We start from the raw sequence: 27,496 nt of genomic DNA, 5'->3' as shown, positions 1-27,496 counted from the left end.
ATCTTTGGGACCACACCTTAAAATAAGACACTGTCTTATTTTTGGGGAAACAGGGTAGGTACACCTGATATTAAAGTGTAATAACCGACCCAGCAGAAAGACCCCAAAAGGCCCCTAACTGTTTCAGCCTGAGTCCCTGCATGTCTCAAACCCTGCCTTGGGTTAATTCTGAGAACAGTTTTCAGAAAAAGGAAGTTCTCTCTGAGTTCCCTGGCTCCATTGTCAGACAATAGTGAAAACTCACTCAAGCAGGATTTCCCAGGTTCTGGGAAACTTACTAAACTTACCCCAACCCCCAAGCAATAAAAAACATGGTGAAAGCTTACTCAAGCTGTCCCCATGCCAACTTCCATGCTCTCATGCCAACTGAGCCCCCATGACTATAACCCCACCCCTGTGACTGTAACCAGCCAAGTTCTGCTTCTGTTTTTGCTTGGCTTGCCACATAGCACAAAAAGGGTATAAAAGACAGCCTGCTTCTCTCTTCGGGTCCGTTTGCCCTTTGGGGCAGTGGCCCACCTGCGCAGGTGTAATAAATCACCATCTGATTTATACCTGCAGTGAGGTCCGAGTCTTTCTTACAGGTGGCAAATAATTACAACAAAAGTTGGAGAAAACACATTATTATAAAGGAGAAATTACAAACGTATGTCACTTATAAATGAGGATACAATATCCTAAACAACATATTAACATGTTGAGTCAAGAATTAAAAGAATCATTCAGAAAATTAATGAAACAAGGAGTTGTTTATTTAAAAAATAAATAAAATAGATACACCTTTGGCTAGACTAACTAGAAATAAAAAAGTAAAATCTCTAGTAACCTCAATCAGAAATGACAAAGGGGAAATAACAACTGATGCCACAGAGATACAAGAGATTATCTCTGAATACTACCAGAAATTTTATGCCCAGAAATTCGACAATGTGAAGAAAATGGATCAATATTTGGAATCACATCCTCTTCCTAGACTTAACACCATATGAAATAGATCTCCTGAACAGACCAGTTTCAAGCACTGAGATCAAAGAAACAATAAAAAATCTTCCAACACGTGGAAAAAGCCTAAGTGCCCATCGATCCACAAATGGATTAATAAATTGTGGTATATGTACACCATGGAATATTATGCAGCCTTAAAGAAAGATGGAGACTTTACCTCTTTCATGTTTACATGGATGGAGCTGGAACATATTCTTCTTAGTAAAGTGTCTCAAGAATGGAAGAAAAAGTATCCAATGTACTCAGCCCTACTATGAAACTAATTTATGGCTTTCATGTGAAAGCTATAACCCAGTTATAACCTAAGAATATGGGAAAGGGGGAGAGGGAGGGGAGGGAGGGGGGAGGATGGGCGGAGGTGGGATTACACCTGTGGCACATCTTACAAGGGTACATGTGAAACTTAGTAAATGTAGAATATAAATGTCTTAACAGAATAACTAAGAAAATGCCAGGAAGGCTATATTAACCAGTGTGATGAAAATGTGTCAAACTGTTTATAAAACCAGTGTATGGTGCCCCATGATCACATTCATGTACACAGCTATGATTTAATAATAAAAAAATAAAATAAGGGTAATAATAATAATAAAAATCTTCCAACAAAAAAATGCCCTGGTCTGGATGGCTTCACACCAGAATTTTATTAAACCATCAAAGAAGAGTTTATTCCTATATTGCAGAAATTATTCCAAAAAATTAGAAGGAAGGAATCTTCCCCAACACATTCTATGAAGCAAGCATCACTCTGATACCAAAACCAGGAAAAGACCCAACTAAAAAGGAGAATTTCAGACCAATTTCACTAATGAATATAGATGCAAAAATTCTCAAAAAAATCTTAGGCAACAGATTATAGCATATAATAAAAAAAGTCATACATCATGATCAAGTAGGTTTCATCCCAGGGATGCAAGGCTGGTTTAATATATGCAAGTCTATAAATGTTATTCACCATATCAACAGAAGTGAAACTAAAAACTATATGATCCTCTCAATAGATGCAGAAAAAGCATTGGACAAAATCCAGCATCCTTTTCTAATTAGAACACTGAAGAGTATAGGCATAGGTGGCACATTTCTGAAACTGATCGAAGCTGTTTATGACAAACCCACAGCTAATATTTTACTGAATGGAGTCAAACTGAAAGCTTTTCCTCTTAGAACTGGAACCAGACGAGGTTGTCCTCTGTGGCCATTACTATTCAACATAGTGCTGGAGGTTCTAGCCAATACAATTAGAGAAGATAAGAAAATAAAGGGCATCCAAATCGGAGCAGAGGAGGTAAAACTTTACCACTTCGCTGATGCTATGATCTTACACTTAGAGAACCCTAAAGAATCAACCACAAGACTCTTGGAAGTCATTAAAAAATATAGTAATGTTTCAGGATATAAAATCAGTGTCCACAAGTCAGTTGCTTTTGTATATGCCAACAACAGCCAAGATGAGATGTTAATTAAAGACACAACTCCCTTCACCATAGCCCCAAAGAAAATGAAATACTTATGAATATACCTAACAAAAGAGGTGAAGGACCTCTATAAGGAAAATTATGTAACCTTAAGAAAGGAAATAGCAGAGGACCTTAACAAATGGAAGAACATACCATGCTTATGGCTCGGAAAAATCAACATTGTTAAAATGTCTATACTTCCCAGAGCAATTTACCGATTCAACACCATCCCTATTAAAATACCAACTTTTCAGGACTTGGAAAAAATGATTCTGCATTTTGTATGGAACCAGAAAAAACCCCATATAGCTAAGGCAGTTCTTAGTAATAAAAACAAAGCTGGGGGTATCACCATACCAGATTTTAGGCTGTATTACAAGGCCATAGTGGTCAAGACAGCATGGTACTGGCACAAAAATAGAGACATGGACATTTGGAATCAAATAGAAAACCAGGAAATGAAATCAACAACTTACAGCCACCTAATCTTCAATAAACCAAACAAGAGTGTCCACTGGGGGAAAGATTCCCTATTCAATAAATGGTCTGGGAGAATTGGATGTCTACATGTAAAAGACTGAAACTGGACCCACACATTTTTCCACTCACAAAAATAGATTCAAGATGGATAAAGAGCTTACATTTAAGCCATGAAACAATAAAAATCCTCAAAGAAAGAATAGGAAAAACACTGGAAGATATCGGCCTGGGGAAAGATTTTATGAGGAAGACAGCCATGGCAATAGCAACAACTGCAATAATAAACAAATGGCATTTAATTAAATTGAAAAGTTTCTGTACAGCCATGGAGAGAACAACCAAAGCAAATAGACAACCTATCTAATGGGAAAGGATATTTGCATGTTTTGAATCAGACAAATACTTAATAACCAGGATCTATACAGAACTTCAATTAATTCACAAGAAAAAACCCAACAATCCCATACATCAATGGGGAAGAGAGATGAATAGAATCTTCTCCAAAGATGACAGATGAATGGCCAGCAATCATATGAAAAAATGCTCATCATCCCTGATTATTAGAGAAATGCAGATTAAAACCACCCTGAGATATCACCTAACCCCAGCAAGAATGGCCTATATCACACAATCTCATCACTGCAGATGTTGGCACAGTTGTGGAGAGAAAGGAACACTTTTACACTTCTGGTGGGACTGCGAACTAATACAACCTTTTTGGAAGGAAGTATGGAGAAACCTCAAAGAACTCAACCTAGATCTCCTGTTTGATCCTGCAATCCCATTACTGGGCATCTATCCAGAAGGAAAAAAAAAACCCTTTTATTATGAAGACATCTGTACTAGGCTGTTTATGGCAGCCCAATTTACCATCGCCAAAGATGGAAACAACCTAAATGTCCTTCAACCCAGGAATGAATCGGCAAGCTGTGGTATATGTATACAATGGATATTACTCAGCCATAAAAATGGAGATTTTTCAGCATTTGTACTAAGCTGGATGGAGGTGGAACACATTATTCTTAGTGAAGCATCACAGGAGTGGGGAATTATGAATCCTATGTATTCAATTTTGATTTGAAGACAATTAACGACATGGTGGAGCATGGGGGAAGGGGAGAGCAGACAGAGAAGGAGGGAAGGGCTGAGGGAGAGGAAAAGAAGGGAAAAAAAAAGAACAAGAAAATAAAATAGTGACTAATTTTCACATAAATAGTTTTTGATTTTGACCAGAGTATATTACTTAAACATTAATTTTTGACTCAACATGTTAAATGTTTTTATTTATTTATTTATTAAATCATAGCTGTGTACGTTAATGCAATCATGTAGCACCATACACTGGTTTTATATACCATTTGATATATTTTCACCACACTGGTTAACCTAGCCTTCCTGGCATTTTCTTAGTTATTGTGTTAAGACATTTATATTCTACATTTAGTAAGTTTCACATGTACCCTTGTAAGATGCACCATATGTGTGATCCCACCAATCTCCCTCCCTCCACCCATCCTACCCCTTCTATCCCTCCTTCCCCATATTCGTAGGTTATAATTGGGTTATAGCTTTCATATCAAAGCCATAAATTAGTTTCATAGTAGGGCTGAGTACATTGGATACTTTTTCTTTCATACTTAAGATACTTTACTAAGAAGAATATGTTCCAGCTCCATCCATGTAAACATGAAAGAGGTGTAGTCTCCATCTTTCTTGTATATGTACAAGAAATTCCATGGTGTACATATACCACAATTTATTAATCCATTCATGGATAAATGGGCACTTCGGCTTCTGTGAATTGGGCTGCAATAAACATTCTGGTACAAATATCTTTGTTATAATGTGGTTTTTGGTCTTCTGGGTATATACCTAGTAGAGGAATTATAGAATTGAATAGCAGATCTATTTTTAGATGTCTAAGTGTTCTCCAAACATCTTTCCAAAAGGAACATATTAATTTGCATTCCCACCAGCAGTGTAGAAGTATGCCCTTTTCACCACATCTACACCAACATCTCTGGTTTTGGGATTTTTTGATATGGGCTAATCTTACTGGAATTAGATGATATCTCAAAGTAGTTTTGATTTGCATTTTTTCTGATGATTAAGGACAGTGAGCATTTTTTCATATGTCTGTGGGCTGTGCAACTGATTTCTTCGGAGAAGTTTTTCTTCAAGTCCCTTGCCCAGCTTGAGATGGGATCACTTGTTCTTTTCTTGCTAATACTTTTGAGTTCTCTGTGGATTCTGGTTATTAAATCTTTGTCAGAGACATAACCTGAAAATATCTTCTCCCATTCTGAGGGCTGTTTGCTTGCTTTACTTACTGTGTTCTTGGCTGTGCAGAAGCTTTTTAGTTTGATCAGGTCCCAGTAGTGTATTTTTGAAGTTGCTTCATTGCCCAGGGAGTCCTCCTCATAAAATATTCGCCCAGACCTATTCCTTTAAGAGTTTTCCCTGCACTTTCCTCTAGTATTTTTATAGTTTTGTGTCTTAAGTTTAAAGATTTAATCCAGCAAGAGTCTATCTTAGTTAATGGTGAAAGGTGTAGGTCCAGTTTCAGTCTTCTAAAGGTCACCAGCCAGTTCACCCAACACTATTTGTTACATAGGGAATCTTTTCCCCACTGAATGTTTTTAATTGGCTTGTCAAAGATCAAATATCGGTCAGTATCTGGGTTCATCTCTTGGTTCTCTATTCTGTTCCATACATTTACCTCTCTGTTTTTGTGCCAGTACCATGCTGTTTTGAACACTATTGATTTATAGTATTGTCTGAGGTCTGGTAGCGTAATTCCTCCTGCTTTGTTTTTATTTCTGAGTAATGTCTTGGCTATTCAAGGTTTTTTCTGATTCCATATAAAATGAAGTATTATTTTTTCAAGATCTTTAAAGTATGACAGTGGAGCTTTCATAGGGATTTCATTAAAATTGTATATTGCTTTGGGTAGCATGGACATTTTAACAATGTTGGTTCTTCCCAGCCATGAGCATGGTATGTTTTTCCATTTGTTAACATTTTCAGCTATTTCTTTTCTTAGAGTTTCATAATTCTCTTTATAGAGATTTTTCACGTCCTTTGTTAGATAAACTCCTAAATATTTCATCTTCTTTATCACTACTGTGAATGGAATAGAGTCCTTGACTTTTTTTCCAGCTTGACTATTGTTGGTATATATAAAGGCTATCGATTTAGGAATGTTGATTTTGTAACCTGAGATGCTGCTATATTCCTTGATTACTTCTAAGAGTTTTGTAATAGAATCCCTGGTATTTTCCAGATATATAATCATATCATCTGTAAAGAGTGAAAGTTTGATCTCTTCTGCCCCTATATGGATACCCTTGATCGCCTTTTCTTCCCTAATTGCAGTGGCTAAAACTTCCATTACAATGTTAAAGAGCAGTGGAGACAATGGGCAGCCTTGTCTGTTCCTGATCTGAGTGGAAATGATTTCAGTTTAACTCCATCCAATATGAAATTGGCTGTGGGTTTGCTGTAGATGGCCTCTATCAGTTTAAGAAATAGCCCTTCTATACCAATTTACTTAAGTGTTGTGATCATGAAGAGATGCTGCATATTATCGAAAGCTTTTTCTGTGTCAATTGAGGGAATCATATGGTAATTGTTTTTTAATTTGTTTATGTGCTGAATTATATTTATAGATTTACGTATATTGAACCAGCCTTTAATCCCTGGGATAAAACCCACTTGGTCGTGATGTATAATTTGTTTGATGTGTTGCTGGATTCTGTTTGTTAGGATCTTGTTCAATATTTTTGCATCTATATTCATTAGTGATATTGGTCTATAATTTTCTTTTCTTGTTGGGTCTTTTCCTGGTTTGGGGATCAGGGTAATGTTTGCTTCATAGAACGTGTTGGGTAGTATTCCTTCTTTTTCTATATTTTGGAACAGGTTGAGTAATATAGGTACTAGTTCCTCTTTAAAGGTTTGGGAGAATTCTGATGTGAAGCCATCTGGCCCCGGGCTTTTCTTTTTAGGGAGATTTTGTATGGTTGATGCTATTTCAGAACTTGATATAAGCCTGTTCAACATTTCCACTTGATTCTGGCTAAGTCTTGGAAGGTGACGTGCTTCTAAGTATTGGTCAATTTCCTTCAGATTTCATATTTCTGAGAATAAAGTTTTTGTGATATTCATTAAGGATTTTTTGAATTTCTGAGGAGTCTGTTGTTATTTCATCTGTCGTTTCTGATTGATGAGATTAGAGATTTTACTTTTTTTTCCTTATTAGGTTGGCCAAAGGTTTATCTAATTTATTGACCTTTTCAAAAAAACCAGCTTTTTGATTTATTGATCTGTTGTATAATTCTTTTGTTTTCAATTTCATTTAATTCTGCTGTAATTTTGGTATTTCTTTTCTTCTACTGGGTTTGGGGTTGGAATGTTCTTCCTTTTCCAGTTGCTTGAGATGTCCCATTAAGTTGTTAACTTCCTCTCTTTCCGTTCTCTTGAGGAAGGCTTGCAGTGCTATAAAGTTCCCTCTTAGGACTGCCTTTGTGGTATCCCAGAGTTTCTGATAATTTGTGTCTTCATTGTCATTTTGTTCCAAAAATTTGGCAATTTCCTTCTTAATTTCATCTCTGATTCAGCATAAGGTTATTTAACTTCCATGTTTTTGTATGAGTATGCAGATTCCTATTGTTACTGAGTTCATCTTTTATTCCATGGTGGTCTGAGAAGATGCAAGGAATATTTTGTATTCCTTTAAATTTACTGAGGTTAGACTTGTGACCTAAGATGTGAACAATTTCAGAGTAAGTTCCATGGACTGATGAGAAGTAAGTGTATTCAGTTTTTTTGGGGGATGAAATGTTTTGTAGATGTCTGCTATGTCCAAATATTGGATGGTTAGGTTTAAATCTAAAATTTCTTTGCTCAGCTTCTTTTTGGAGGATCGATCTAACACTGCCAAAGGAATGTTGAAATCTCTGACTATTATGGAACTGGAGGAAATTAAGTTGCTCATGTCTGTTAGCGTTTCTCTTATACCTTGAGATGCATTATGGTTGGGTGCATAGATATTAATAATTGAAATCTCGGGCGGCACCTGTGGCTCAGTTGGTAAGGAGCCGGCCCCATATACCGAGGGTGGCGGGTTCAAACCCGGCCCCGGCTGAACTGCAACCAAAAAATTGCTGGGCGTTGTGGCGGGCGCCTGTAGTCCCAGCTACTCGGGAGGCTGAGGCAAGAGAATCGCTTAAGCCCAGGAGTTGGAGGTTGCTGTGAGCTGTGTGATGCCATGGCACTGTACCCGAGGGCCATAAAATGACACTCTGTCTCTACAAAAACAAACAAACAAAAAAAAAACAATTGAAATCTCATCATATTGGGTATTACTCTTAACAAATATGAAGTGACCATTCTTATCCTTCCTTACTTTCGTTAGTTTAAAGCCTATTGTATCTGCAAATAAAATTGCAACACCTGCTTTTTTCTGATTACCATTTGCCTGAAATATGGATGACCATCCTTTCACCCTGAGTCTATATTTGTCTTTTAAGGTAAGATGTGACTCTTGTATGCACAAAATATCTGGCCTGAGTTTTGTATCTAGTCCGCTAACCTATGCCTCTTTAGAGGACAGTTTAAGCTGTTCACATTAATGAAGAATATTGATAAGTCTGGTAAAATTTTGGGTATCGAGTTTTTCAAAAGTCTAGTGGACATTTTTAATCCTTTTGCCCTTGTGGAAGTTGGAGTTTGATCAAAAGTTTCTGAGTGAGTTTACTTTTGTGGTATAGGATTGGGTTGGTCATTATGGAGGATAGGTCTGAGAATATCCTGAAGAGCTGGTTTGGTTACGACAAATTTCTTCAACATATGAATGTCATTAAAGTATTTAATTTCTCCCTCATAAATGAAATTCAGTTTAGCTGGATACAGAATCTGGGGTTGAAGGTTATTTTGCTTTAGGAGATTAAAAGTCGATGACCACCCCTTCTGGCTTGAAAGGTTTCAGCAGAGAGATCTGTAGTCATTCTAATATTCTTCCCTTTGTAGGTAATGGCTTTCTTTTGTCTGTCTGCTTTGAGAATTTTCTCCTTCATATTAACTTTAGTGAAGTTAATTCTTATATGCCTGGGGGTACTGGGGTTCTGAAGCTGTCTGCTGTATGAATTTCAGAATCTCTAGGCATGTCCGGAAAATTCTCTTTTATAATTTCATGGAGCAGGGCCTCTGTGCCTAGTGAGGCCATTTCATCAGTTTCAGGAGTTCCAATGAGTCAGGTATTAATCTTCTTTGAATTATCCCAGAGCTGTCTGAGAGAATGATCCTTTTTTGCTCTCCATTTCTCTTCCTCTTTGAGAGTTTGGGAGCATTCAAAGGCTTCGTCTTTAAGGTCAGAAATCCTTTCTTCTGCTTGCTCCACTCTGTTACTGAGGGATTCTACTGTATTTCTCAGATCTTTGAGGGCTGCAAGTTCTTGCTTCAGTGTGTCTAAATCTTTGGTGGTTTTTTCTTTAAATTCGTTAAATTCTTGAGCCAACTTTTGAATTTCTTCTCGAATTCCTAATTCTGACTTTTGAATTGTTGCTTGAAGTTCTAATTCCAAATTTTCCTCCACTTTATTAATCTTGTTTGCAATCTGAATTCTGAATTCAATTTCTGACATCTCAGCCAGTTGTTTATGAATGGGATCTTCAATTACATCTGCCATATCTTTCCTTGGGGGGGGGTTGATCTATTCTGGTTATTCATGTTACCAGAGTTTTTCCACTGATTCCACCCCACGATTGTTTTACTCCCTTTGATTTTTCCCCTGGAGCTTTGTCGAGGACCCGTACAGTGCTGTGGCCTGAGAAACTGGGGCCCTGGTTGGTGTGGTGGGGCTAAGTGGTTCTGTATTATTTTCAGCTGGTTTCTGTTCGACCCTAGTGAAACATTTACTCTGGGTTGAAGTCTCAGCTGTGGAGAAATACCAGCAATTAAGTCACCCCGCCCACCACAGGCAATAATTGAATAAGGAAAATCAAACCTTCCTACAACCACACATCCAGGGCACCACCTGAGTAGTCCTCAGGCAATTGGCTCAGTTCAAAAGGTCCAAATCAATTGTTTCAGTCAGCACCTGTCTCCGGTGGGAGAGTTTAAGAGGTCTCTGGGAACTGGATCACAGGGGTTTGGTGACTACTCTGATATGGCTTACTCCAGTGCTGCGTGGAGTCAGGAGGAGCCACCCAGCAAATAGATCAGTCTGGTAAGGTTGATGCCTTCTTCCCCTCCTTGCACCTCTATCACACTCAGTCTCTGATAACCCTGAAGTTGGCTGACCCAGTTGCCTGTAGTGAACAGATAGTTCAAGTGTTTGCACCTGCCTGAATCACAAGGAAATCTTCCAGGCCTCTGTGCTCTGTCTCTATCTAGCAGGAGGAGGTGAGGCCTGACAGCCCCGGGCACTTGGTGAAGATTGGGTGGTGTTCACTCAGGTCCAGCCCTGCCCCTGATTGATGTTACTGACAGAACGTAACAGAACTGCTAAATTCCCCTGCAGAAGAGAAGCTGTTTTGAGTTTCAAAGCCCTGTCTTTGCTCCTGCAGGTTTGTATTAGGTTACCTTTCAGTTCTATCCTGCTGCCTTCCTTTGTTACCAGAGGTTTTCTGCTGATTCTGCCCCAAGATTATTTTACATTGTTTGACTAGATGAGCAGCTAAAGAGTAGTTGGGTTGGGGGCTCCAGGAGTAGTGATTAACCAGCCCTTTGCCCAAAAGCTGGGACTAATGTCTGTACCTTTCCCCCTGTAGCTTTGCCAAGGACCCGTACAGTGCTATGGCCTGAGAAACTGGGGACCTGCTTGGTGTGGTGGGGCTAAGTGGCTCTGTCTTATTTTCAGCTGGTCTCTGTCCTACTCTAATGAATCCAGTTACTCTGGGTTGAAGTTTCAGCTGTGGAGAAATACCAGGAATGAAGTCACCCTGCCCCCCACAGGCAACAATTGGAAAAGGAAAATCAAACCTTCCCACAACCACACACCCAGGGTACCACTTGGATAGTCCTCGGATGAGTGTCCAAGTTCAAGAGGTCCAAATCAATTGTCTCAGTCAGCACCTGTCTCAGGTGGGAGAGTTCAAAACATCTCTGGCAAGTAGATCGCAGGGGTCTGCTGACAACTCAACTCAAATATGACTTGCTCTGGTGCTCTGTGATGTCAGGAGGTCTCACCCAGCAAATAGATTAGTCTGGGAAGGTTGATGGTTCCTTTCCTACCTTGTACCTCTTTCACACCCAGTCACTGATAACCCCACAGGGCTGTGAGCCAGTAGCCTCCAATGAGCACATACTCCAGGGGTTTGCACCTGCCCAAATCACAGGGAGATCTATGTCTCCTCAGCCAGGCCACTGCCCTCTACCACTAGCTGGCAGGGGGAGGTGAGGCCTGACAACCTTGGGTGCTTAATGGAGGCTGGGGCAGTTCACTGAGTTCCAGTCCCGCCACTGATTGATATTACTGACAGAACAGAACAACTTCGCAGAATTTGTTTCTGTCCTGGCTATATTCCTGCAGAATAGACCCTGAGTTCACAGAACCCGCAACTCAGGCCCTGTCTGTGCTGCTGCCCATTCTTGGCTGCAGTTTGTATTGGAATGGCATGGTTAGCTGTCAGTTCCAGCCTCTGCCTGCCTTCCTTTATCTCAGCTAATCATCCCCTGAGGGCTGGGTACCTTTTAGGTTCAGTAAAGTGGTCTTTTGTGTCAGCCCCGCCCTGGGAATCTGCCAGCTCTGTGCATGAGTATTCTAGTCCCTGTGCTGCACCCAGGCCAGTACTGCCTCAGGCAAACCCTTTACTCACAGGACCTTTGTTTCGGTCCCAGATCAGTTCTGCCAGTGGCTGCCACCAGAGAAGATTCCTGGCCTCCTCTAGTTGCCCAGAGAGACAGGGGCTGTGACTCTGGAATATCCGGGGGTGAGCCCTATTGTTACCAAAAATGGCTGCTGCTTTGTGCCTCAGGGCACTGCTGCTTCTGTATGATTCCCTCTCAGCTGATCGTCCTCTCCTTACTCCCATGCTGCAGAATCAGCACTGACCAGCAGCAGTCCATGCCCTGTCCACACCTCTTTAGAAAATACCCAAGAATCTGGACTCCTGGGGGACAGGCTTCCAGACCTCAGAGTGAGAGTGGAGGGGAGTGCTGGGAGTTCAGAATTGCAGGTAGAAAATATATACAGTTTTATGCCTTGCAGGAGAGTACCATGCACCCTAGTAGGGGAAGTTGGTCCAGTTTTTAGAGGGTCTCTCCCATGGGATATAATGGGAGGACTTTTGAACTCTGCTTGCTTGTTTGTATGGAGTACTGTGAGCCGTTCTCTTGGGGAAGGGAACTCCTGTCCACTTGGTGATGGATTTTGTACCTTTTGTTTGTTTCCTTGGGGTTTTAGCTTGCCTCAGCAGGGTTGATGTGTGTTCTTCAACCTTCTCTGTTGGCTCAGCTCTAATCCACCAGGTTACTTGCTAAACTTCTGTTCTTTAACTCTCCTTCTGGATGGGAGCCTCTGCGGAAAGCTGGCTTCAGGCAGCCATCTTGCCTCTGCCTCTGATGAAGAAATATTTATTGAAGCATTCAAGATTTCATGTATAGTTTTATGTGAAAAATTTTTCTTGAATATATTCACTTACCCTTTTAGTCACACTTAATCTTTTTCCTGTGGTCCATAGTAATGGCCACTTATGTACTTGCTGAAACAGTAGGAAAGTAATGTTGGCCTGCTAGTAGCTGCTTATTTTAATGATGCCTGCTTATTTAGTAGTCCTCCCTTATCCACAGCTTCACTTTTTGCAGTTTCAGTTACCTGTGGTTAACAATGGTCTGAAAATATGAAATGGAAAATTCAAGAAATAAACAATTCATGTCTTTTAAATTGTGTGCTATTCTGAGTAGCATAAAATTTCTCATCTTCCTGTCCCATTCAGCCTGTGATGAATCATCCCTCTGTCCATGCTGTAGACTTCACCTAACCATTAGTCACTTAGTAGGTATTTCAGTTTCAGATGGACTATTGAAGTATCATAGTGTTTACATTCAAGTAAGTCTTATTTTACTTAATCATGTCCTGAAATTGTAGAAGTAGTGAGACAAAAGAAATAAGGGTAGCAACTTGGTTATGCCAAAGAGAAATCATAAAGCATTTCAAGTGAAAAGATGAAACTTCTCAATTTAATAAGGAAAGAAAAAATTATTGTGAGATTTTCCTAAATTCTCCCTACTTCTATTCACTAAGTAGGGGGGATTACTAAGATTGCTATGGTTGCTAAGAACTACACTAAGAATATATCTTCTATCCATGAAACTGTGAATAGTATATCATTATAGTTGTCATATTATTATTATCAATCTTTTACTGTACATAACTTATAAATTAAATTTTATGATATGTATGTATATGTAAGATAAAACAGTGTACATATGGTTGGATTGGCTGCTATCCTCCTTTTAAGGTACTCCCTGGGGGTCTTGAAACATATCCCCCGTGGATAAAGAGGGCTACTGTATAAGGAGAAGAAGGATACAACTTACTGCTATCATTCCTCCATATTTACATATTTAATAGGTTTATATAGACACAGGATTATGTTTCATTTCTTATAAACTTACTACAAGTTCATAGATAAAAATAATCCTATATGCCATAGCTGAAGTGCATGTTTTTTACTAGTCAACAAAAAATGGCTTGAAATTGCTCATTTGAGACAAGATAACATGTACCTTTGCATAGCTTTTTAGGATCTAACTTGTTATTAAGAAGAGGTACTTTTGTAGTTGTTTCTCCTAAAGTAATTTGTTAAATTATCCTTTTTAAGTACATAGGATTTAAATATTTTACTATAATTAGAAATGTCTAATATGCTTATTTGGAGCCACATTTTTTCTAATGAGGACATATCTTCAAGTTCATCATGTAGTCAGCAAAAATGTAGGTTCAATTCATTCTTTCATCCATTCTTCTGGGAAATATTGATTGAACACCTACCAAGCTCCAGGTACCCTTCTATACTCTAGAGGTACAACAGTGAACAAAAAAGAAAAAAAATCCTGCCCTCTTAGAGCATAAAATGTAGCAGAAAATTATATTTTGGATAGGATGTAAAAAAATTTTAGATTGGGCGGTGCCTGTGGCTCAGTGAGTAGGGCACTGGCCCCATATGCTGAGGGTGGTGGGTTCAAACCCAGCCCCGGCCAAACTGCAACAACAACAACAACAACAACAACAACAACAATAGCCGGGCATTGTGGCGGGCGCCTGTAGTCCCAGCTGCTTGGGAGGCTGAGGCAAGAGAATCACATAAGCCCAAGAGCTGGAGGTTGCTGTGAGCCGTGTGACGCCATGGCACTCTACCGAGGGCAGTAAAGTGAGACTCTGTCTCTACAAAAAAAAAAAAAAAATTTAGATTGACTGACTTGGAAATGACTCATGGAGAGGTGACATTGGATAGTAACCTGATTGAAATAGAGTGAGTCATGGTGAACATTCTAAGCAAAGAGATTGCCAAGTGCCAGTGTTTTAAAGCAGATATTTACCTGATCTATTTGAGGAAGACATGGAGTAGAGTAAATGAAGGGATAGTTTAGTAGGAGTTGAGATTAGAGTGGTAATACTGTGTCCAGGAGGGGAATTCAGGATTTGGTTGTGGCACTAAGTAAGACTGGAAACCATTGGATGGGTTTGAGAAGTGGAATGATGAGATCTGACTCAAATTCTGGACCAGAGCCAACTAACTCTACCTGCTATGCTGATAGGCTGATGACAGGCAAGGGTAGAAGTAGAGGGAATTTAGGAAAATTGCACAATAATTCAGGCAAGAGATGGTGGTGATTTGGATCAGAGTCAAAGTTGTGAGAGCAGAGGGAAGTGATTGTTATTTATACATATTAAAAGAAGGGATGAAAGGATATGCTGGCAGAACTTCATTATACATTCAATTTATAAGCTCTAGTGATACAACAGTCATAGAACATATTTCACAATATCCAATATAAATCAAATAGTAATTCTTTAAACTGTAGAAAATATTTGAAGTGTATATGGACCAGAATATTTGAATTTAACTTTATTATTTTTTACTATGGAAGGTACTTTATCGAGGTAATTAAAATATTTGATGATGAATAAGTAGAAGTTTTGGTATATATTTAATGTATATTACTAAAATAATAAAGAACTCAATCAGGATTTACTGAATTAATTCTTATGTATTGTAAAGTGTCTATTTAAAAGCTAATTATATCAAGTCTACAATTCTAACATTTGTAGTTGAAACATTTCCTAAAACTACTGTTGGAAAAGACAGCAGGCTATTGGTTAAAAGAAATTTGAAAATACAATAAAATATAATTTTTGGAAAAAAGCTAGTTGTATATTTTTATGTGTATGAATTTTAGAATTCACTTTTATTTTAATTTTTATTCATGTGAAGAGCCAGATTATTTTTTCTGACCTTTATCAGTAGAGGGCAGCAAAGTTTCAGGTAGAGTGTATTTTCTAGTTCAAGAAAACTTTGCTAAGGAAAATTTTCTTTTTTGTTGCTCTTAAAAAGTTTGTTCTGGCTTGCCTTTTAATGAAGAATTTTGATAATATATAGGTATTTGTTTAAAATCTGTGTAGCTTTGGTTCCAATATTTAGACAACTCTACCTGTATGTGCTATAGATCCTTTTTTAATTTCTTTCTGTAATTTAGGGAATACCAGGGCCTGGAAAATATGACATTAAAAGCCAATTTCAAGAGAAAAAATGTGTGACACGAATTGTAAACGATCCACCTTCTGCTTTTCTTTCTCAATCTCAGGTAATGATCTACAGCTATTTTTATATATAGAGTCTAGTAGGTGTAGTATAAGGCCAGAAATGAATCTGGTTGCTCATAGAAATTATGGAAGGAAAAGTGGCATTTAAGCAAATTGTAAACAGACATATGGTCTGCAAAAAAACATATTTCCAAAACATATGAGTAAAATGAAGCGAAATAAGTGTAGAATATTATCAATGATAGATGAATATTTGAATAGGAAGGATCTATTAAACATTTTCTATTAAGTAAGTTTGAATATGTGAATGTTCAATTCAGTTTATAAGAAATGTACATTTTAGTCTGTTTTGAAATATAATTTGAGTTCTGCTCATATTATCTGATGTTTGTCAAAAAAGAATAAATGATGAATGAATTAAATAAAACAATATATTTGTTAATGAATGTATGGGCTGTTAATGTGTAATTTATGAGGGCATCAAAAAGGTTCTGAAGGTGTTCTTTGGATCCAGGCCATAGGTCATGTCTATAACTTCCAATGAGACCTTCTCTAGTGATACAACAGTCATAGAACATATTTCACAATATCCATTTCACATTCTTCAAGGAATGTACTAAGGTAACTAAGATTATTTCTAAGGGAAGTTATTAAAGTACTATCAAACTTTTATAATGTGTAGTCTCCAGACCAAAGTAGTTGTGATATTTATTCACCTAGGCTATGTACAGCTCTGATTATCTTATTTAACTTGGGAATATATTAACCTTCAGGTGACTACAGATGACTACTTTGGTTTGATTGTACTTAAGGGACACCTCCTGGGAGACAATTGCAGATGTATTTTGGAGAGATAATTAACATGACTTTTTAATGAGTTAGATATAGTGAGGGGCTGAGAAGAATCAAGAATGAATATCATGTTTCTGTCTTAAGGAACTTCATGGTACTTAAGGTACTACACGAGACAGATGTGTGGAAAAATGAAGGGAAAATATACACATAACTGCTTGTTTTTATATAATACAGCAAGGATAAACCAGAGAACAATGACATTGGTTACCGATAAGAAATGATGAGGAGATGGAGTAGAAGCACTGAAATGCTGCAGCTTTCTTGTACAGTCTTATAATAGCTGGTTGTTAATTTTACAAGAGTTTTGAAAGCTGATTGATGTCATGTTTGTAGGGTGAAATCAGCCATTGCTGTGGATGTCTTTGCACTATGGAAATTGTCAAATATTACAAATTGAGACCTTTATCCCATCAGTGGTGTAGCATCTGCTCAGTTGAAAGGGAAATGGAGGGAGTAACATTTTTTTCCCTATACTTTTTAAGTATATATTTTGTCTTTTGGAAGCATGTCAATGTTTCATATATTCAAAAGTAAAGTAAATCAGTAAGCATGGGAGGTCAGGTGTGGTGGCTTGTGCCTCTAATCCTCCAACTCTGGGAAGCCAAGGCAGGTAGATAGCTGAAGGTCAGGAGTTTGAGACCAGCCTGAGCAAAGTGAGACCTATGGAAAAACTGTCCTGGCATTGTGGTAGGCATCTGTAGTCTTGGCTACTTGGGAGGCTGAGGCAAGAGGATAGCTTGAGCCCAAGAGTTTGAGGTTGCTGTGAGCTATGACTCCACAGCACTCTACTAAGGGTGACAGAATGAGATTCTGTCACATGAAAAAAAAAGTAAGCCTGGGAAAGATTAAGAAAACTGCTAAAAACTGAAAGCAAATGGTCACAAGTGAGTAAATTATATTTCAAATGAATGCCCTTAACCACATTGAAGGGAAGAAAGGAAGGAATAATCCAGTAACCATAATACAGTAGAACCTCCATAGTTGACTACCTCCCTACATTGACCATCACCTTAAGTTGACCTAATATTCATAGATTGGACATGCACCACATGTACTATTCAACAGAAGACCAACCTTCATATATTGGCCACCTCTGCAAGTTGTATCTTCATTACTTGGACTGTGACAAACAATTTAACCTCTATAACTTGACCAGTTGTAGCCATTCTACACCAAAGGGTAGAAGGTGTGGGATTTGTGCCTTATTTGTGAACTTATACTTTAAACCATGAGAAAACAGTAAATGTATTAATTTTGTATGGTACTGTATGTTTGATTTTGTTTTGATTATGATTTCATATGATTTTCTCTAATAAAAGCTGTTCAAGAAAGTAAAGCACATGTATGTATCAATATAGTAGGCTTAATTCCTTATGTTGACTACCTCTGTATGTTGACCAGTTTGTTATAATCTGTTGGGTAGTCAACTTACAAAGGTTCTACTGTATTTGACTTTATCAGTCTTGGTTGGGATTGGGGATGAGTGGGTAGTGAACGTAAAAATGGAAAACAAATTTTGAATTATTATTAGGAGGTTGGTTATTAAAGTAGTATATGTAAAACAATCATAAAGCTATTTTAGATATATATATATATATATATGAGTTAAAAAGTTTGTAGTGTGAGCCACATTTTCATGGTAGAGGAAGGTATACACAAATATGAAATGGAGGAAGTGAGAGAGGACCTCCTGGGGTGGATTTGAATTGAAAAGTTTTTTTATTTTTTATTTTTTTAAGACAGAGTCTCACTTTGTCACCCTGGATAGAGTGGCATGGCATCAAGCTCACAGCAGCCTCAAATTCTTGGGCTCAAGTGATCCTCTTGCCTCAGCCTCCTGAGTAGCTGGGACTACAAGGGCCCACCACAAAGCCCCATTAGTTCTTCTGTTTTTAGTAGAGACAGTGTCTCGCTCTTGCTCAGGCTAGTCTTGAACTCCTGAGCTTAGGGATTTTTAATATACATATACGTATGTATGTATGTATACTTGGATGTGTGTACTTTCTCTCTCTCTCTCTTTCTACACACACACACACACACACACACACACACACACACACACACACGTATTTTCTAGCTCTGCCTGCTATATGAGCCAAGAAATAAAGATACCCTACTAGCAAGAAGCACATCTAGTTTCCAGATCTTGGTCTCTAATTCCATTCCCTACTAAATTGAAGAAAATCTCTCAGAGCAATAACTGAGTCCAGGATAGATAGAACAGGAATCTGTAGCATTTTAAGTCAGAAAGTATGTTCTAAAAAAAAAAAAAAAAAAAAGATGACAATATATCATAGGGACATAGGAATCAATGTGAAGTGTCCTCCCACACTTACAGAAATTTCAGTAATGAATTATAAATGATTAAAACTGACATTCATAAGTCCATATGCATAATAAATATATAACTAAGGACAATTGTCCCTTGAACAATGTTGGGATTGGGGTACTGACCCCCAAACATTTGAAAATCCTTGTATAACTTTTGACTCCCCCCAAACTTAACTGCTAATATGCTACTGTTGACTAGAAGCCTTAATGGTAACTTATGTGGATCAACACATACGTTATATATGTTATATACTGTATTGGTATAATAAAGTAGCTAGCGAAAAGAATGTTATTAAGAAATTCATTAGAATGAGAAAATTTATTTACTGCTCATTACGTATAAGTATACGTATTAAGTATATTATCATAAAAGTCTTCATCCTTGCCCTCTTCACATTGAGTAGGTTCTGGGGGTGGAGAAGAAGGGTGGGTCTTGCTGTCTCAGGTGACAGAGGTGGAAGAAATTCTGAATATAGGTGGACTCACACAGTTCAAACCTGGGTTGTTCAAGGATCAATTATATATAGGCAGGTAGATAATGAAATAGATAATTGAAGAAAGGAGAGCTCTTGCTTACAGTAGAATGCTGAGTGTTTAATATAGAGGGAGTGTTGGATTTGATCAAAATTAAAATGATCAATGAGGGACAGAGGATGTCATCTGCTTTCTGGTAAGATACCTTGAGAAGGCCACTACATCACCCATTTAGTATTCTGTCCAGAAATGTATAACCTGGATGTAATCATAAAGAAGCATCAGATAAACCTCAAATAATGAAGGTTCTATTATACACAAGGGGGAAGTGATATCCTTCTAAAATGTTGCAGTCACAAATACAAAGGAAGTCTGTGAAAGTGTTCTTACATTAATGGAGACTAAAGAGACATGGTAACTGAAAGTAATATTTCACCCTGATCTACATATTGTTCTGAAGGTGATAAGTGTAATAGAGGCTTTATCAGATAAACTGACAAATTGGGAATATGAATGGTAGATTTAAGTATTATATCATCGATACATTTACTGAAGTTGATAACTATACTGAGAATATGGAAGAAAATATCCTTTTCTTTTGTAAATCCATACTGAAGTATTTAGGGGTAAGGAGCCATGAAATATATAATTTTTCATTAAGTGGTTGTGTGTGTTTGTATCTGTAGAGTAAGAGACAGAGAAAGAGAGAGACAGACAGAAAGAGACAAAGATAGAATTGTAAGACAAAAATTGCACAAATGATATAAAATGTTAACAACTGGCAAATCTAGGTAAAGATAATACAAGTATTTTCCGTATCATTTTTATTCATGCTACTTTTCTGTAAATTTGAAATTTTTTCAAAGAAAAATTTAAAAAGTAAGATTATAAATGCCATATTTCATAAGAGTTTATAGTTATACAAATAGATACATATATATCATTAAGCTTATACATTAAAATGAATTTATAAACTACTTGAATCTAAGATTTTATTTTTTATAAGGTATTTAATAATATTTTTGAGTTAATTGAATATACGTGTTGAAGAAGATGGTCAATCCATGCATTTTGCTTACATAAAATAAATTATTTAGATCACATAGTTATTTAAATTATTTACTTAATTTACAGAATATCTTGTGTGAAAATTCTTCTTATACTGTCATCTACAATCTCATGTTGAGATTATTTCCTTCTAAAAGTCGTCTGCCTTAGTAAGGCACATAACACATTACTATATTGGTATATAGATGACTTTGCTAAAAGCTACATATTTTATCTTTTGATGGCTATAAGATCTTAATTCATCTACATTTTCTTCACTCCATTAAGACATAAATTAAATTCCAGATATTATATTACTTAGAAGACAGCTTTTAACTCATGAAATATCAAAATGTACTCTAGTTTCTCACTGGTATATTTTCCTGTTCTTCACTAGAGATTCTTACCTATAAAATCAATCACCCCAGCTCCAGGCACATATAATGAACCTCGAACTGCTCTTATGTCCTTGAAGACAACATTAAGACAGAAAAATATCCCATTTGGTCAAAGTGCTGCTCGATTCACAGAGGACTTCAGGACGGCAAAAATGCCAGGTTAGCAATTAATCTGTGCATTTCTACTCTTTGGCTTTATGTAACTTAATGTTCTTAACAAGGTGGATACACTAAAGAGTACATTTTCTTTTTTTTCTCTCATGGTTCATGGCATAATTTTAAGTCAACATTCTTTTAAGGTATCACCTATGCATCAAACAGATCAAAATAATATACAGTTTTAATATGTTTTCAATTTAACATGTCATGCTCTTAATTATAATTTTATATTGTTTTTCTTTATTTAATAGTCCTAATTTTTTCTTGGCAGATGAACATATGTAATATATCAACTGTGTGGTCACTACTGGTAATATATTTATGATGTTCACTTTTAATTTCATGGATGTTCAGTTATATATTTTTGTATTCTCGTTGGGTATTCTGGTATACAGTACTAAGAATATAGAATCAAAATAACATATAAAGTTTCTAATATATAGTTTTAGTTTATTACTGTGTAAAACACTTAGTGGCTTAAAACAACAGACTTTTTAAACTCATTATTTTGTGAGTTAGATGAGAATGTCATTAAAAGTGTGTACATAGCTCCAGCATGTCTGCATCAGGGTAGTCTGACTTTTAACATGGTGGCTCAAGGTTTCATGAGACCTGGTCAGATGTTGTAAGACTTTTCCTGACCTAACCACAGAACTCTCAGGACATCACTTCTTCTGCATTCTTTTAGTCAATCAAGTCACTCAGGTTAGCAAACACTGAAGGGAGGGACATGCAAGTTTATCCTTCAATGACAGAGGTAGCAAAGAAATGATGGCCATCTTTCATCTATTTTATTATCTACTCTCCAACTATTCTTCCTATGCACTCCCATTCCTTCTCAGGGACTCTTAAAGTTTCAGGCACTTATGGCATAATCTCAAAGTCCTGGATCTCATCATCTAACTCAGGTACAGGTACAGTTGAATATTCTTGGATGTGATTCATAAGATGCAGATTATACCCCATCAGAAGAACTTTGAACCACAAAGAGAGCTGTTTTCTCTAATATACAATGGTGGGAGAGAGATAGGATAATTACTCTGGACACTCCTCTTCAAAAATGAGGGAAATTTGAGGCCCAGAGTAGTCACAGCACCATAGCAATTCTGAAATGCAGCCAGGCACACATTACCATTTTTTTGATTGGGGTCCAGTTAGGTTTTCTGGGAATTATTTTCTGCATTTTTTAATTCTACCTTTTGGAGTCTTGGTTCTATCCTCTGAGCTGTCCTTCTTTTTCTATTTGAAATATGCTGTCTTTGCAGTTGGAGCTTTCTTAACCTGCTTCCTGCCCAGTCTGTTTGGGGGTCTATAAACTACTTTTCATTTTTTACTGTTACTGTCCTTTTAATCCCAAGTTCATGCAATTAATATAAAGTCTTTGTGAGTTTCTGATCATATTATTTTATAATTAAATCCACTAGATAAAACCACACCAGGGTTTACTTTTAGAAAAACTGATGGTCTGTTCTCTATTCTTGGAGTATTCTTGCCGAAGAATACAAGACAAAGTGATAGCAAAGCAAGCAAGTGGCAAAGTTTACTGGACAAAAACAAAGATACATTAGCCACAGACAGCAAACATGCCCCTGTTATTACAGGAGGCCCCAACTGTTCACTAAAGCTTCATTTTATATTTTTTTGGTTTGACTCTACCAAGCAAGCATGGTCATGTGTCACCTTGATATCCTGAGTCTAATTGCACAAGCAGATTTCCCGTGAGTCTCTCTAGGGGAGGGAGAAATGCAGTATAAATTTTTGCTAATGACATGATAATTGGCCCACGTCACTTTGGGTTATCTTCCAATTGCACCTTCCCTGCTTGAAACTGAACACTTTAACTTATTTCTGTCTATCCATATCCTGTCACATATGGTAAAAAGAACTAGTTGGCTATTTGAAATTTCCTTAGAATCTACTAATTCATTAGGTATTGCCTTCATTGCCCAAATATCAGTTTTGCTAAAATATCTGCCATTGCATAATATAATCCATTTTTTCTTCAGCCTCCAGTAACACTTTCCTCACTGTCTTTCAAGCTATCACAAAATCTCCTTAGGTCCTTTTTGAAATCTTTAGGCTACTAAACTCAAATTTTAGAGTTTCGTTATGGTAATACTCTATTCCTGGTACAGCTGCTCGCTACTCATTTCATAGAGAGGTTGAGTCTCTCTCTTCCCCTTCAATGTTTGCTGGCCTTGGTGGCTTTCTTGACCAATGCATGCAATGGAAATTGTTAGGTGGAAATCTCAGTAGTTGCTACATGTGGGATGAGAAAAGAATATCTCTAGCGAAGATTAAGATATAAAAATTTAGACTTTATTTTATATTTCAGACAGAGAAGAGGTAATGATGAAAGAGTGCTGGAACTTTTCCAAGCAGATTCTTGGGTGGTCAGACAAAGAATTGCAAGACGGACACACAATTAATGAACATAGGGCCACAAAAAACAGACTAGGACGGGCAACTGTCCCTTGTGAAAAGAGAGCCAGAAAAAAGAAACCCTGCTTGCCACCCTCACAGGCAATCGATCCATGTTCCTTCCAGGGAGGCACTTCAGGCCACACCAGGGTAGACCCTGGTGAGAGGCTTTTGGTTGGCACACCCCTTCTGAGTAGACAGAACTATCGGGATGAAATAAAGAGTACACACCATGTTAGAGTATTCATAGTTTGTTTTGTTTTATGATCTAGAAATAGACATAAAAAGGCTCTACAAAAGTTAAGACAAAGCTTAACTGTAGGAAGGGGGGCTGAAACACCTCAACAATCCTTACTCAAATTTATACTTCTTATATACCACAAGTTACCTTTTTCCAATGTAGCATTTCTTCTTAACTTGTAATGTTCAAAGTAATGATCACATTAACTGTTAGTATAATTTAGTGACTTATTATAACATTTCACTTCAAAGGTTAAACTCTTAAGTCAATCCACCTAAACTACTCAAGATAGAGATCTTTAGGGTGGGAACAAAACAGTAAGAATGGGAGACAGTGAAGGTCAGGCAGCACCTAAACCAACCAGACCAGCTGTGTCAAATGGGAGATAGGGGTGAGGGTCTGGCGGGACCTATACCAACCAGACAAGCTGTGTAAAATGGGAGATGGGGGCGGTGGAGGGGGGGAGGTCAGGCAGGACCTAAACCACCAGACGAGCTGTGTCAAATGGGAGATGGGGATGAAGGTCAGGCAGGACCTACACCAACCAGACCAGGTTGTCAAATGGGAGATGGGGGTGAAGGTCAGGCAGGACCTACACCAACCAGACCAGGTTGTCAAATGGGAGATGGGGGTGAAGGTCAGGCAGGACCTACACCAACCAGACCAGGTTGTCAAATGGGAGATGGGGGTGAAGATCAGGCAGGACCTACACCGACCAGACCAGCTGTGTCATGTCTTCCTTAGCCTGCCTGACTTCATCTTTTTCTCACTACATGTGCTTTCATAGGCACCCTCTGCCCTGTTATTCTCTCTGCTTTTAAATAAGTTCATTCCTACCTTATTCTTCTCTGGCCCTATGCTTTGTTTTGTGAGTTTTAAATATTTCCCTTAGGTTTGCTCTCTGCTGTACAGCGTTCCCTCTGAATAATAGGCAGAGGCCGCTTTTTGCCTTTCTGAGACCCCTTTAGTGAGAGAGAAGATAGTGGGGAAAGAGAGAGAGAATTAGGGAGAAAAGAGCAGGGAGATGGTGAAACCATGCTGACAAATTGATGAAAGGGTGCAAGGAAAGGACTAGAGTAAGGCCCCCCTCAAACTCTGTGAAGGAACAGGCCTAGTTAAAATAATGATAATAATCAGCTGCTGTCCTTTTGTTTGCTTGATAATAGTCACTGTCCCCTTGTTTGCTTTTCTATAATTTACTACTCTAGAGGTCACAATTCATAACTGAAAAGATTCTTCTTAACTTTTCTCCACAAATAACATCACCTTTTCAGAATCTAGGGGTAGTTTTTGAGATATCTTCTAGGTCTTGCATTCCAATAGATTGACTGATCCACTCAAACTAAGAAACTGACTTAACTGGTCTTGGACCTCCACTCAAAAAACTGCATGTTAGTAACTGATCCACCCAGATAGCAGCTCATATCAAAGGACCAATAGTTCTACCCTGAAATCAGCCACTTAGACCCTGATGGCCTAAACCTCTGCCCACCAAACTGTTTTTTTTTTTTGTGATTTTTGGCCGGGGCTGGGTTTGAACCCACCACCTCCGGCATATGGGACTGGCGCCCTACTCCTTGAGCCACAGGCGCCCCCCAAACTGTTTTTGAAAATCCTGTCCCCCCAGTTCTCAGGGAGGTGGATTTGAGCTGGGGAAATGTAAACAGAAGGAATTTATATTTCCTTTGGTCTGGTATGCTCTTCAGGGGGTCTGGGGTTGGGGGTGGGGCTTCTAGCTAGAGAAAGAAAACAGGTAGAGTGATAGATTTTAGTCATTGAAAAACTATGAGTTAATAATTTTTCTATTTTTTCACTGTAAGGACTGACTATTCTTACAGAATTTATACCTAGTAAAAATCATTTTGGGTATACAATTGGTGGTTAATCACCACTGTTACATCCAGTCCTAGGCAACTCATTCTGATGCTATGATTTTCACTTTTTCTAGAATTTCATATAAATGCAATCATACATTATTCAGAATTTTATAATTGCCTTCTTTCACTTAGCATGATATTTTATAGATTCATTCACATTAAGTTCATATTTCCTTTTTATTGCTAAGTGAGATTTTATTATTTGGGTATATTTTGTTTACGTATTCATTGGCTTATGGACATTTGGGTTGTTTTGTTTCTTTTGAGCAAATACCTAGGAATTTAATTTCTAGATTGTACAGTACGTATACATTTAACTTTATAAGAATTGACAAACTGTATTTTAAAGTTACTATACCATTTTTTGTATTCCTGTCAGCAATGTATGACAGTTTTTTCTAGAAAATATACTTAATTTAAAAGAACTCAGTTCAAAAGAAGCAACTAAAAGCATGTTTATTCTTATATATGATTTAAAAAATACTTTTAGGTCCTGCTTTGTATAATATCCTGAATAATACTATAATTGCCAAAGTTGGAAATATCTGCTTGAAGAAAAAACGTACAAGTGCATTTGGTTCTACTATTCCTCGTACTTTTTTCCTGGTTCAGAAAAAACCTTCTACTCCGGGGCCTGCTGATTATCAGGTAATACATTAATACTGAAATAATATTTTTTATGTTGATACAATTACATATGATAATAGAATTAATATACAAACATATTATAGTTATTATAACTATATTCCATGTAATGTATTAAGAAAACTAGAAAGATTTAGCATATTAAATGATAGAAATAGGGCAGATATTTAAAAAAAGACAAATGGAAGATTTAGAGATATCAAGTAAAATATTTGAAAAAATTAGTTAGTGTAGCTAGTGGTTTGTCAATTTTGTTTATCCTTTTGAAGATCCAACTTTTATTTTTGTTGATATTATAAATTGTCTTATTAGTCTCTATTTCATTTAGTTCTGCTCTGATTTTCGTAATTTCTCTTTTTCTACTAATTTTGAGTTTGGATTGTTCTTATCTAACTCCTTGAGTTGCAATATGAATTTGTTACTTTGCAGTCTTCTTTCTTTTTTAATGTATACATTTAACACTGTAAGCTTCTTTCTTAGCACTGCTTTTTCTGTATCCTACAGGTTTTTGGTGTGTTTTTTTCCATTTTCATTTGTTTCAAAAAACACTTTGGTTTCTGTCTTACTTTCTTGCCCCTATGTTGTTCAGAAGCATATTGTTTGATTTCTATATAATTGTAGAGTTTCTAAAGTTCTTCCTGGTATTGATTTCTAGTTTTATTCCACTGTAGTCTGAAGAGATGCTTGATATGATTTTGATTTTTAAAAATTTGTTGAGATTTTTTTTTGTGGTTTAACATATGATCTGTCTTGTGGTATAAGCCATGTGCTAATGAGAAGAATGTATATTCTGCACTTACTGAGTAAAATATTCTGTAAATATCTGTGAAGTCTATTTGGCTTGAAGTCCAATTTAAGTTTAATTTTTCTTCATTGATTTTCTAAGTGATCTGTATGACTCTGTCAATGGGGTGTTAAAGTACTTTTATTGCCTTGCTATCTTCTCTTTATTGTTATTATTATTGTTATTATTATTTTATGTCAGATTAATATGAGGATGCAGATGAGTAGGTTACATTGTTTGTATTTGTTAGGCTGAGTTTAAGTTGTAGCGGTGCCCCTCACCCAGGGAGTGTGCCATATACCCTTACATTGTTCCTGTTAGGTAAAAGCATACAAATCCCCCTTCCTCCTCTCTTCTCCCCCTTCCCTTCACTCCCTTCCTTCCTCACTTGAGTTTAGTTGTGTTTTTCTCTTGTGTGGGTGTGTATATGTTCATCTGCTGGTTTCATATTAGTACTGAGTACATTGGATACTTGCTTTTCCATTCTTGTGACACTTTACTAAGTAGAATGTGTTTCAGTTCCATCCAGGTTAATGCAAAAGATGTAAAGTCT

General features: G+C 37.3%; 1 protein-coding gene across 1 annotated transcript in view; it reads left to right on the top strand.

Annotated features, from left to right (window-relative positions):
• STPG2 (sperm tail PG-rich repeat containing 2) overlaps positions 1-27,496 on the top strand; it is a 282,519-nt gene that overhangs the window by 101,092 nt on the left and 153,931 nt on the right. Inside the window, exons 6-7 of the mRNA XM_053597234.1 lie at positions 20,816-20,975; positions 26,005-26,162. Of these exons, the coding sequence (XP_053453209.1) occupies positions 20,816-20,975; positions 26,005-26,162 (318 nt within the window). The remainder of the gene's footprint in view (positions 1-20,815; positions 20,976-26,004; positions 26,163-27,496) is intronic.

Source organism: Nycticebus coucang, chromosome 1, assembly GCF_027406575.1.
Source record: "Nycticebus coucang isolate mNycCou1 chromosome 1, mNycCou1.pri, whole genome shotgun sequence".
Classification (NCBI taxonomy): domain Eukaryota; kingdom Metazoa; phylum Chordata; class Mammalia; order Primates; family Lorisidae; genus Nycticebus; species Nycticebus coucang.
Note: the sequence above shows the minus strand (reverse complement) of the source record. Positions and strands in the feature narration are given on the sequence as shown.